This window comes from Nilaparvata lugens, chromosome 4 (genome assembly GCF_014356525.2).
Source record: "Nilaparvata lugens isolate BPH chromosome 4, ASM1435652v1, whole genome shotgun sequence".
Taxonomy (NCBI): Eukaryota; Metazoa; Arthropoda; class Insecta; order Hemiptera; family Delphacidae; genus Nilaparvata; species Nilaparvata lugens.
Window position 1 is genome coordinate 53,792,070 of NC_052507.1, and position 13,807 is coordinate 53,805,876.

The 13,807-nt window shown below is 34.2% G+C and overlaps 1 protein-coding gene across 2 annotated transcripts in view; it reads left to right on the top strand.

Moving 5' to 3' along the window:
- Positions 1 to 13,807, top strand: part of LOC111053043 (DNA-directed RNA polymerases I, II, and III subunit RPABC3) — a 212,016-nt gene that overhangs the window by 172,964 nt on the left and 25,245 nt on the right. For both annotated transcript variants that reach the window (XM_039425852.1, XM_039425853.1), the window contains exon 3: positions 1,651 to 1,831. In XM_039425852.1, the coding sequence (XP_039281786.1) occupies positions 1,651 to 1,831 (181 nt within the window). The remainder of the gene's footprint in view (positions 1 to 1,650; positions 1,832 to 13,807) is intronic.

A 13,807-nucleotide genomic window follows, 5' to 3' on the forward strand; every position in this document is an offset into this window, starting at 1 on the left:
GTGGAGTTCATATGAAAAGGGTAAGAAAGTCTAACAGAGTCTAAAGAGAGATTGACTTGAAGAACTTGGAGTAGAGGGGCTTCATCGCTGAAATTTGTCTCGTTTTTCCTGTTCTAAATGCAATTTACATCCTGAAGAATGTTAGGATCGTGACAATAGGATTCGAATCATATCTAATCTGCGCGTTGATACGATTCCAAAGTACAACTATTTTTGAAGGCCTGTCTTATATTTGATTCACCCCTGTACCTTAAATTTCATTCATTCTTCTAAATTAAGTTTGATTCTTTATTGTGTCCTAAATTCCATCCACTTTCCTATATTACATTTTATTTAATCTTGTATCTTAATCTTATATTTGATTGACTCTTTTATATCTTAAGCTTTTTCACTTTCGAACCTTCAATTTGAGTCGCCTCTTATTTTTCAAATAATTTACTCTTGCATCTTGAATTTGTATCATTCAAACCTTTTTTCCTCCTATCTTCATGAGAGACATTTTGTCTAGTATTGGTGTATCTCCTCTATTAAATCTTATATGACTTACTCTTGATGTATAATTAATCTGATTTACTCTTCAATGTTTCTTATATTTTGTTTTTGTATATGACATTCGATTGACTGTTGTATCCTGCATACGATGTTCTATTGTATCTTCAATTCCAATAATTTCTAGTTCAATCTTCTACCACATTTCCCAGGAGATGAGTTCCGGCTGGTGCTGTTGATACATTCTTGTATAATAAACTTACAAATTAATCTGTATTCTATTCCTTATCATATTTACTCCCATGTTTTGAATTCCCATAGTTTTGAAACCATTTCATCTCTTCTATTACATGGAACACTTTATTCTCTCACTTGATTCACACTTCTGTTTCATATTCGAACTCCTAAATTCGGTAGAGAAATAGCTCAAGGTTACCTGATCTTTTTTCTACCGATCATTTTAATAATGTGCTTTGTGAAAATAAAATAAAGAGTGACGTATATTATCAACATCTCCATCGTCATTCTCAACCTTCTTCTTCTCTTCTTCCTACACGCTACTTTACCTGGTGGCGAAGAGAAGGAAGCCTTTCGAACTAGTTTAAAATCAATTTGTGATAGTGTATGCAGACTATATAATTTTTACTGCTCTCATAATCTCTGAACTACTTGGGTCATCAATGGATGAACTGAAGTTTTATGGTTTTTCATATTGTAAGATTTATGGTGGAATGAAAATTAATGGTTAGTCTTTGAGACTAGTTTTAATGACAATCAATATTAAAAAAATAGTTGTGTACATGTTTCAACACCTACGGTGTCGTATTCAGTGTGAGACAAACTACTTCTTTAGTGTGAGACAAATACTGATGATGACGCCATAGGTATTGAAACATGTATGTAACTTTTCAATAAATTCGTGATATTGTCAGACACTATTATTCTAGTGCTTCATTATACATGAATATCACTACATCTAATCAAAACCAGTATAAAAAGCTACTTGTCTCATTCGCTATTGTATCATACATTTGACACATTCTTGTATCTGTCATTTTTTTCACTCGTTTATCCTGCTCATGACAACCTGTTGTTGTATCTTAATTTTCCATAACTTTCGATCTACTTATTGTAACTAATTTTGTCTGCTTATTTTCACAGGAGACAAGTTCCGACTGGTGCTGGCTACCACGCTGAGAGAGGACGGCTATGCGGACTCGGGGGAGTGGAACCCGGTTGAGTTGGAGAGTTCGCGCGCAGACAGCTTTGAGTACGTCATGTACGGCAAGATATATCGCATAGAGGGCGACGAGAACTCCAAGGAACCGTCCAAGAACAAGCTGTAAGTTTATTTTTTTGTCAATTCAAATTAGGGCAAGGTGGGATTTGTTGTAGGGACATCTATCCAAGTTGTAGGGAAGGGACATTCATTTAAGTTCCAAGGGAACATTCAGTTGGTTTAAGGGGCATTCATTCAAGTTCCAATGGAACATTCAATTTAAAATTATTATCAATTTATTTTATAAACTACTTTGAGCTACAGTATCACTGTTTTACTCCGGTAGCTTTAACAACAAATGAATAACTCAATGTGAGTGAATTATCGATTATCAAGTTCATTGAATAATCAATCGTAAATGATAATAGTAGATAGGAATTACTGATTATTCGAAGTGTATTAGGTACGGTAAAGTGATTATTGTAATATTCCTTGAGAACTAATTCGAATTTAATTTCTATGAAAACGAATTTTTCAGTAACTTTTGATTAGTGAAAAACAAAAGTGAAGGTGAATTACTATGATTCTGATTGTATATGGGCAGTAATATCAAGTATTAACTAATCTCTTGTTACTTAAATTTAAACTTGTAATAAAGTTGGAGGAAATTTCATGTTTTGCTCGGCATACTGTCTGAAATTCATGTAAATTTATAGATTCTTTATTAGTATCACTTTTGAAGCTACAAGTGAGGATTGATAATATTTATACATAAAAAATGCTACTAAAACCATTTTGAATGGAGTGCATATTCATTTAAATGGATTTGATAAATTATCAATACTTCTGCATACAAAGTTTTCGTGTTGAAATAATTTTAATACTGTGAATTCATTCAGAATAGACTTTTCTAAAACTTGAGCTATGAATTTAGAAATTAGTTCTTCATCACTATATTTCTTTAATAACAATGATTCTTCTCATTAACTTTTACAATATCCAATGCAGAACTCGTATACTGAATCCTTGTAAGATTTCTATACAATCATAGCAATATAACCATGTAAGGTGAATATTTATTTTTAAAAAATGGAGACATAATCATCAAGTTTTCCTCATCTCATCAGATCTTCATTCAGCACCAGTCACCACTTGAAAGAAGAAGGCACTTCAAGTAAGATACGTCAAGACTTATAATATCTATTTTAGTTGAATTCTAGAAACGTTTCTAATTATTCTGAAATATTTTACTATGAAGTGAGACAAAAACAACGCTCAGTATCTGCTTGTATATGCTTGACTTCATTTCTTTATCTCATAAACTATCGAATTGAGTTGTAGAGTTATGAATTTTTACAGAAATTATTCATCTCTTTGTAGTTAGGTACGTTGGTTTCTGGATTGTACAGGTTTATGATACCTAATTGGATTTAGTTCATTTTAACTTATGAGATCTACGATGAACTTGACTTGGATCACTATCGTTTTGGTGAGTTTTAAGTTGAAAATTGTAACATTTCAAGAACTTTTCATTCTTCCACCTTGATGCTTCATCTAGAAATATCAAGTTGAAACTTTTCTATTGAGTTATTCGTATGTTTGGTAAGATTCATCGACATAAGTTAACAACAACTCTTTATTGGATATGTTGATAATTTTTATTTTTATTTCGGAAAAACCTTTGAAAGTTATCCAAGTCGTGTTCATTCTACACCAGGCGATGCTATAAAAGGTAACAATTAGGTAACTTTAGAGTATGTGCATAATTCATCACACATATTATTTGAAAAAGAACAAGAATTTTCATTGTAATCTCTTTGAAGGCTTATTATATTATCATTAGGCGTTATTACTTGAATCAAAATTCTCTTGAACAGGATTGTTTGAAATTCAATTTTCATTGTTTTTTTAGTTGAACAATTGAACAATAAATAATTATGCTTATAACTTTTGGATCGCATGTTGTTAATCATTATCATATTATTTATACTTCGCAGTTATGGGAACATGAATGTTTATAAGTGGAAGAAGCGTATAAACATTGGGAGGTCCATTTCATCTATGAATAATTATTATAATCGGTAGAATATAGAGTAAAATATTATGTTATTGTATTCTTTTTTGATGAAGTAATGTTTGTAAGATTGTCTATTGATTAATAATTTAATAACAACATCTACAATAAAATGAAAATATCTCAATCACATATTACTAGAAACGTTTGTGAACCTTCAAGACCTTTTCTTCACAGTCATACAATTTTAGGGGAAAGCTTCCTATGAAAATAGAACGGAACATCCAAGGAGCAAGTCTCATCTTGTGTCTGTGAAAATTTGATATAATCAAGTCTATTCCCATTATATTTCGAGCACTGAATTGCATTGGGGTGGGAGGTTCGCAGTTGTTTTACTGTTCCTAGTTCTTTTTATCCAAGGTAGTGAACATAATACTGGAAGCATCAATGAAAATAAAAATTAACCAAGTTTATGAAATTCTGATTCATGGTTCTATCACTTGCGATGTCAATTTCATAGCTTATTTGATGTTGTTACCCTCAGCTGTCACATTAGCTCTCGTGGGTTACCCAAAGAGACCTGAAGGTTAGTTTGATGAACATCCTACTCGATTTTTCCACATTCAATAGAACCAGCCGACGACTTATTATCCTCCAATTATTCGGACAATCATGTTATGTACTGTTGCTGCTGCTGATGCTGCTGCTGTTGCATCCTACACTCTGACTTTCTGTTCTCATTGAGAGTAGTGCATCGTCATCATCATCACCATCATCACAATCATCATTTGTGAAAAATAAAAGCGAGTTGGTTGGTGAATAATTTTTGTTTTGTGTGCTCTGGAAGGTCAATTTTTGTCGAATTGTAAATGCGGGTTGTCAACCCCCCTCACCAGTCCCCTCCTGGGGGTGACCTTGGAACTTGGCATGTATCTATGGCTCACAGCGATCTCAATTGTTGTAATTGTGCAATTGTCTGCTGCTTTGTGTGTGTGTGACTGCCAAAAGTACATATTGAATAGTATGTGTCGGTACAGCAAACAAAAGAGGCTTTGTAGTTTTTCGTCCTCGGAAATTTATAATTTATTTTTTAGATTGTGAATTACCGTGTCGGCTCATCACATGTGCATTTGAGATTGTTATGTCTTGCTAAAGTACTCCGAGGGTTTTAGAAATTTTCTTCAAATTGTTTTCAAAGAGCAGAAAACTCCGAACGAAGTAAAAATGCTGTTCTGAGATTTACTTTAAACTGTTAGCAAACCTTACAAATTACGATTATTGATTATCAATAATTCCCTTTCAGTCAGTGTTTATAGTTGAAAGTGAATCTCACTATGTACTGAGAGAAAATGCTCGGTGAGGAAAACCCAATTCAAGCTGAGCGAGATTTTCATTACGTGTATGCGTGTGAATGTGCGTGAGAATGCGTGACAGTCAGGGGGAATTTCCCGCATGACATCACGCCACGTGGTGTGACGTCACTGTAGCACGTGACCAACCCCCATCCCAACCTTCAACCCTCCCGCAGGGTGATTGCATAGCTGCGTGAAATCCACCAGTTTACGTTGCGGTTTACGGCGAGCTCATTCGGTTTACGCTATGCGGTTAGAACTCGGTTCAAACAGTAGTTTGCGTGCGGTGAAATCGACAGGAATTTGAAGGGCAAAGGGAAACAGTAAGTTGAAAGGGAAAGTCTAGTTAAAAGGGATAATTGAAGTTGAAAGAGGAACGGAAAGTTATTGACCCGGCTTGTTAACTGAACGTGTTAAAGGTGAGTGAGTTGAATTGATTGAAATTTTAGCTGTGGAGAGTTGATTACTGTATTTTTAAAGCTGGAAAATGTTTTGTAAATAATTATCGTGATTCTATGAATATTTCGTTTTAAAGGGGATATTGATGTATGGATGTAGGAGAGTTGTTCTGAAAGCTCGAAAAATATTTGGAGCGTTATTATTACATTTTACAATAATCCACTTATTGAATGAAAAAGACTAAGAAATTGTCAAAAAACCACTGATTTAATGATAATTAGAAAGACCGGTTTCGGTTATTACACCATTGTCAATCTCTGATAAACTAAAACTAAATACAAGAGCAGCAGAATTTATACTAGTAGGCGAGTACTGCTATTGGTCGAGGGCATGAACGCCTGCCATTGGCCTAGCTAGACAGTCTCCTCCCCCTCAACGGTGTGACAAGATGGCGGCTTAAGCAACAGAATCGCCATGATAATAAAATTAACTTTCAGTACAAAATAAGAACCAAGAAAACAAGTGTGAAAGATAATAAAACAAATATGTAAATGGAAAACTATTGACTATTGCCCTCGACCAATAGCAGTACTCGCCTACTAGTATAAATTCTGCTGCTCTAGTATTTAGTTTTAGTTTATCAGAGATTGACAATGGTGTAATAACCGAAACCGGTCTTTCTAATTATCAATAAATCAGTGGTTTTTTGACAATTTCTTAGTCTTTTTCATTCAATATGAATAATTACCACAATATCAACTTCTCAACTACACAAAAATCCACTTATTCCTATGTTACAAGAAGCCTCTGAAACAGTAACCTACGAATGTGCTGCTCCCACTATAGTTATTAGAGAATTTTTGTAATCAAATTTCAAATGGTGTAAAAATATTGAAAACTTTCCAAATGTTCTGTATTTTGGGTAGAACAGCATACTATTATTCTCTTCGAAGTAACTTTGTATAAGTTCGATCTATTCTTAGCTACTTTTCAGTAATTTGATGTTCAAACTCTGTACTAAGGACACAGTACTGTGATACTACAATATTATTAGTTTTTCAAATTTTGAGGCCACTATCCGCAAGTAACCATTTCCTATAAATTACGTTAATACCCATCACTTGAACAGCCAATCTCTGTAATTCATAACAATTTAAGTTCAAATATTCTGTGTGCTAATCTAATAGAGAGCGACGTTTTTGTTATTTGAATGGTTGCGTGAATGGAGGTTACCTTCACCTTGGCATTTTCTAAAGTTCGGATTCCTAGACTAATTAGAGGTCCTGTACACGCGATACAATATAGCTATATTCCCCCTTCATTGTAGCTCTAGCTCAATATTTTATTTTTCGGCTCAAATACACCCATATTCTTGCATAGATATAGCTATACTTTACTAACTAAATATTACAAAACTATTCCAGCTTCTGCCGTGTAAAATGGCTTCGATCCATATTCTACCTCAACTATATAGTTGTGTTCTGGATTAATACATCTATATTCTTGCATAATATAGCTCCACTTTACACAGCTATATATAGTCGTCGTGTGTAGAAAACGTTTCCGATCTTATCTTGAAACTACATGCAGCCTGTCATTCTAAGCAGACAACATTTTTGTATAACTACACTTCAAACACAGTTTATGGCTTCTTGTGACGGACGCTTGCTGAATCTAAACTTGGATTTTTTTAACTTTTGAAGAGCTTGTGATGGTCGTGAATTAGTAGGTGGTTGTTGTTCAGAATGAATTTTGTGGGTTGGATATTCAATATTATTAAAGTCTGATATTTGAGAAAATTCAATCTTAAGAGTTGATTTGTGAACTCTTTGGGCTGTAATGAAATTAACTTCAAACTCACAGCATTGGTTGAATAGGAAGCATTAGAATATTGTGATCGAAGATTTTGGATGTTATTACGAGGAAGATGGAAAAAATGATCTGAATAACTTTGCTAAATAAAGAAGCAAATAATGATTTAAATTTAGATTTTACAGAAATAATAGAACGTAAAGAAGATTATAAGTTTAGGAGAGTGTATATTATATCTGGATAGTGTTATTCACAAGGAAGGCTGACAATATGAAGTGAATCTCTCCATAGTACTACCAATTTGTGCACTAGTATTTTAGTTTAGCTAGCACAGGTCGACAGGATCTGTCTATGTCCTTGGATTGTTTGGCTGCTGTAGTGAGACCCACTTTGAACTGTCAGCAGCATTGGTCGTGAATAACATAAATGCTCTCCATTCGAGCAATGCAGACAGTTTAAAGTGAATCGCACTCTAGTATCCAGCCTTCAACTCGAGTGAGAATCACTGCATCCTGTCAGCACAGATTGAATGGGAAGAATTGAGTTGCAGATTTAGGAATGCTGTCAGTTTGAAGTGAAGTTGAACCTTTTGTGAGCCCACCACCAGGTCTGACAGAAATATTTCGCCTACTGGTTGTGATTTAGTAGATTGTTCAACCGGTTTTTCATTATTAACGGCCGTAATATTATTTTAAAGCAGTTAACAAATTTCGGTCCTACTGTAAGGAAGGTCATCTTGTAATGTAATGAAAGAGCTGCTCTGGTGTATTGAAGGAGTGATTGCTAGAGTTGTATTTTGATTAATTGATTAGGATAAGAAGCTTGGTTTCTTGGTGAGGATTCAATAATATCTTGAAGAAAAATAAAATAACATTATATTGTCTGTGCCCAGACAGCCTAATGAAATACCTCATTGTTCTATTCTTCTATTGTATTCTCTGGTTCTATCCACTGTTGGATTGATGAAGATAGGATATATTGATGGGTTGCTCAGGATTGAAATTTGTATGTGATACTTTATTCTTCGAGGTGATCTCCTTGATATTCTACAACATCTTATTAGTATTGGAGATTCGCTGTCATTGAAATTAATTGACCGAGCGAAGTGAGGTCTAAGATTCAAGTAGTTGGTTTTGCATTTCTGTTTATGTTTATACGTGTATATGTGTTTATATGTTCCGCATTTACGTCGAAACGCGGTAATAGACTTTCATGATATTTGACTGGTATGTTTCTTTTTGAATTTTACATTCTAAGGATAACACAAAAGGAAAAGGAGTCTCATTCGAACGCCAATATTACCGTAAAAATCAGACTATAGATTGTTTGGCTTGGATTGCCAAGCCAATTATAATTCATCATAAATCAGCATGCAATCAATAACTGAAAGTACTGTAACTTAGTATTTTATTTTGACCTTTCTCTGCTATCAACTCGGGCTGACCTGTTGCCAGTATGTCTTGAAGGAGATTTGTTTTTGATGTTAGCATTTTCGATACAACAACCCCAACAGCCATTAGTCGTTTTCACACCGATATCTCACCGACACGACATACAGACAGGATTCACTCTGATGGACAGCATGGACACAGGAGACTGGTTTATAACTGCGCGAGGTCTGCTGCTCACAGAACTACTAGTGTTCTATGACGAATTTAACAATGTTGAAATAGAATTGTGAGTGGTATTTAATTTTCTTGAAGTTCGTTTTTTTAATAGATTGGTTCAGCCTGTCAAACAAAAACATTATATCAAATTGGCATTCTCTGATAAATATCCACAAATTTAAGAATATAGTAGAAACATTTGATCTCTAATAACTTAACTTTACAATTTTGACAATTTCGTAGCCAATCCACAAAATTATTGTTGAAGGCACACATCTGGCATGTCTCAGCTTCGTGAATTAAGTAATGTTTCAAAGTCACCAGTGACTCGAAAGTCACTTAAATCCACTCGGTTATAGAGATGATGTGGTTGTTTTACGTGAAGGTCGGTGATTGGCGAGTGGTCGGTTGGTGGGCCACTCTGCAATTATCTCAGCATGACCTTTATTTTGCTCGCTTAACGATCCTACTACCAAACTCTTTTGCTACCTTCATCTCTTTTCTTCTTTTGGTTCTGTCTCTCTTCTCCTACGATCCTAATGTATTACCAAAATCGTTTTGTAAGGTTGTCTCGTTTCTTCTTTAGAAACTACTTAATGTTCTTTCTCTCTCTTGTCCCCTGTAATTACCACCAAATCGTTTGCTGTCTAGCGTTTTTATCTTTGAAATTTACTTAGTATACAGTCTCTTACTTCTTCAGAATTATTGGTGTCAAATATGTCCTGCTATACCTGTCACATTCTCTCCTAAGAATCGACCTATAGTTCTTTCTTTTTTCCTCTATGCTCATACTACGAAAATCTCCAACTATCTTCGTCTAGTTTCTTCAGATCCTTATTTTGTCCACAACAATTACTACTACCAAATCGTTAGCTGTCTCGATTTTTATCTTGACATTTACTCATTACAATGTACTGACTTTTCTGTATTACTATCAAATGTCTTGCTATGGTTGTAACGTGTTTCTTCAGAATATACTAGTACCTACACTTTTATTCCTCTCTCTTCTCTACAATCATATCAAAAGTACCAAATCTTGCTTCTTTCTCCAAAATTCACATTGTATACAGTCTCGAACTGTAGTACTTCTTCAGAATAAATTATTATCACTATGAAATATTCTGAAACTGCTAATACTCAACCTCTCTACTGTTTATAGAATCTATACTATACTAACTAATATATACTATACTAATCTATACCTTCTTACTCTCCTTCTTCTTCCTCCTCTTCTTTCTTCTTCCTTCTTGTTTTTCATATTTTTTATTTTCCTTCTTTGTTCCAGTCTACTTCTCCTTCTTAGTTTACTACTCATCCTCCTCTTCCTACTCCTCCTCCTCCTTTTTTTCTAGCTTATTCGGTTTGTCCTGTGGTAATGTTTGGAGCCGCACCCTTTCAACTGACTGCCTGTATTACCAAATACATGTACGTTTGATGTCTCCTTTTGTGTCTCACCTTGGTTTAAATGTTCTGTGAATTATTTTATTTTTGTAATAACCGTTTTTTATTTTGAATCTTCGTTTTCTTCTGAGATTTAATTGAGCGTGGTTGTACTACAGCTCAATTATATGAAAGATTTTGAATTGAATTGCAAATTCGTTGCTTCATTAAAATGAGATTATATAAAGTATATATTTACCATCATATTTACTACATTTTTGCCACTATGTAGTGAATATATATTTCCAAAGATGTATTTACTATCTATCTACTAAATGGCTTCAAATATATGTGGGATATAATATACTTACTGTGGATATATTTATTTACTCTGAAGTATATTGTTACTACAGTAAATATATCCATGTATTGCTGTATTATTCAATGCTTCCTAGAAATATATGCAACGTACAATATATACTATATGATTGTCAGTGATACCTAAAAATATAAATAATATAGTTACATTATTTTCTACACAATATATCTTGGAGTATTTATCTCAGTAGATATTTACTATTATTTAATTTGAAGTAAATAGTATTGCCGTAAATATATTCTTGGTTTCAAATACTACAGTATTTTCACTGGTTCCTAAAAATATATGAATCTGTCTTACATTAATTACTTCAGTCAGATTCACTTTAAATTGTCAGCTGTCCCCCACAAATTACATCAGTGCTTCCTAGTCAATCAATGATGACAGTTTGAATCTCACTTCACATAACATCAGCCCACCGGCTGTAATGATGGGATGGTCAGGAATGGCACATGGGAGTGAGTGAGAGGGAAGGATGGGATGGTCAAGAATGGCACATGGGAGTGAGTGAGAGGGATTGATGGGATGGTAAGTAATGGCATAAGGGAGTGAGTGAGAGGGAAGAGAGGAAGTTTGACCTTGAGCCCACTTCCGTGGCTTCTTCAAGGTCATTGGTTGGGGCATGCGCGTACCGGCAACCGGTTGAGTCCGGTTATTACGATTGGTTGTAACGAGATCACGTGCTAGGGCGAAAGTACTGCAAGTTGAAGTAATAGTGATTGACTTCTAGTGAATGTGACCTCTTCGTTCTGCAGTTTGAATTAGTTCTGACATATTCTGACTTTTTAAATTGTTCACTGTTTTTCGCCATACATAGTGTGTTCTGTGCTTTGTCTGCCAATCTGCTATAGTCACCATTCCTTACAAATATCATCAAATGCTTCCCATTAAACAGCAATGCTGAATCTCCGAAGCGACTATCACTATAGAACCGATGTGAATTACATTATTATATTCTTCTCCAATTATAAAGTAGGAATCTTTAATATAATAAGATTTTATATGTAGGATACAGATTTTAAAAAGACTCATTCATTTTTGCTGACGATGATGCCCTCATGATCGGCTTATGCGTGGTTGACGGGAGGTAAAGGAACCTATAGGTATCTCATCCCCGACCAAGAAAGTATTTTGAAGTTCATAACCATCCGTTAGTGAAGCAGGTGGTGTGAAGTAAGCTATTCCGATTCCGACACGACCTTTTCTTATCTGTAATACACTTATCTCATTCAATATTTTATGTCATTGTACCTTTGGGAAATAACAACTCTTCCTAGTAGCTAGTAAGCCATGTAGCTCACCTCACTTTGTTTTTTCTGAAATGTTTCTGTGGAATAAACAGACTTCAACCGATTCTTAGTCGTATTATTTATTTAGCAGTCACATTATTTATGTGTCATTGTATGTTGATGATTGTGTGAATTGTTAAAATTTTATGTAGCTTTGAAATTACGGTATTTCTGAAAGCTAGAATCAAATCTCATTAATATCTCAGTTGGTATGTTTCTTTTCGACTTGAACTTGAAATTTTTAAATACATTGCAACTATTCTTCGGGAAATTTGTATTGTCAGCTATGGTATATCAGTGCTTTTGAATTGGTTCACCTGATAAGTATGCAACTTGTTTAAGAGATATGATGTGATGGAAACTAGTATAGGGCATTGGACTGATAGTTCGTTATTGCAAATTGTTCTTTATCAGGTTTTGTAATCTCAAATATTCTGATTTATTTATGAATAGTTGTATTTCATTTGTGGTATCTGTTGATAGATAATTGTATGAGGTGTAATAATATTGAAAAAAATATTTGAAAAGATATATAAGAAAAAATAACATCAATCATCTCTCAATGAATTTTAAACTCATAACAATTTATCTTTGACATTTAATCTTTCTGTACACTTGGGAGCATTTAATTATGTTTCAAATTCATACTTCCATTTTTAATCCACCAGAGTATTGTGGAGTGAACCATTCATAATTAAATTCATATTCATATTATTTATTCATGATTAATAAGACTGTCTCTCCCATCAATATTCATTTTGCACAGTAGCCTACACACTGCGATAATGAATAAATAATTTATTCAAGTAGCGTGCTGTGTCTGTGTGAGAGAGAGAGAGAGTATGAGGAGTAATAATTTTGAGAAAAAAATATGGAAAAGTCTGTCAATTTTATTAGTGAGTTGATATTCTGCTGCAGTAATGTTCACGGTTGAAGGTCATGCGACATCTAGCGTCAAACTCAGGAACTACTTGCAGCAGCATCTCCGTGTGGTGGCGCTAGCAGCGGCGATTCTCAGAACTACTTGCTGAACTGATGCTGGGAACCACCCTGCGTTCACTCAAATTTCGGTCAGTGAACACAGCTGGTGGTATCTCAGCGGCAGTTTCAGAGATAACTTCGGACGGAGCCGGAAAATGGACAACATGCTTCTTCAATAAGAATGATGTAGAAATTAACATAATAAATCGGTTAAATTATAAGTTACATTACTGCTAATAATAAAATTAATATTGATGGATCAATTCGATTACATTATTATTACAGGACGGGAATTAATTGATTTAATTGTCACATGAATCAAAATGAATATTACCAATTATGAAGTCAGTAAGATTTATGATATTATACTCTGTCCAGACTGCGATGAGCGCTGGAAGATTAAGCCGACCCTCGCTCCTCCACGCGCAGGCACACACGCCCGGCCTACCTGCGCAATTGATATACTATGTATACAACTTAGTGTACAGGTAGACAGACCGTCCCTTTACTCATACACACAAAAGGAGACTGCGCTTGTATGTGTGAGTAGTAGGAGGGTCGGCTTAATCTTTCAGCGCTCATCGCAGTCTGGACAGAGTATATATGAATTGAACATAATAAATTGAAACTGTAGTGTGTACATTATGAATCATAAAATGTTTGAAAATATTTTATGGAAAATGAATGATGTTTGTAGATGAAAAAAATTTATTGGATGTTGAACTTTTAATAATATTGAAAGTTAAAATCGTAGGTACTGTGATACCCACTCTCAAGCTATTACAATGTATAGAATAATGCATATAATAATTATTACTATCCCAATAATTAATATAATATAATTCATAGAATAGCTTACTCGTGTATACTTCTCTGTGATAATTTT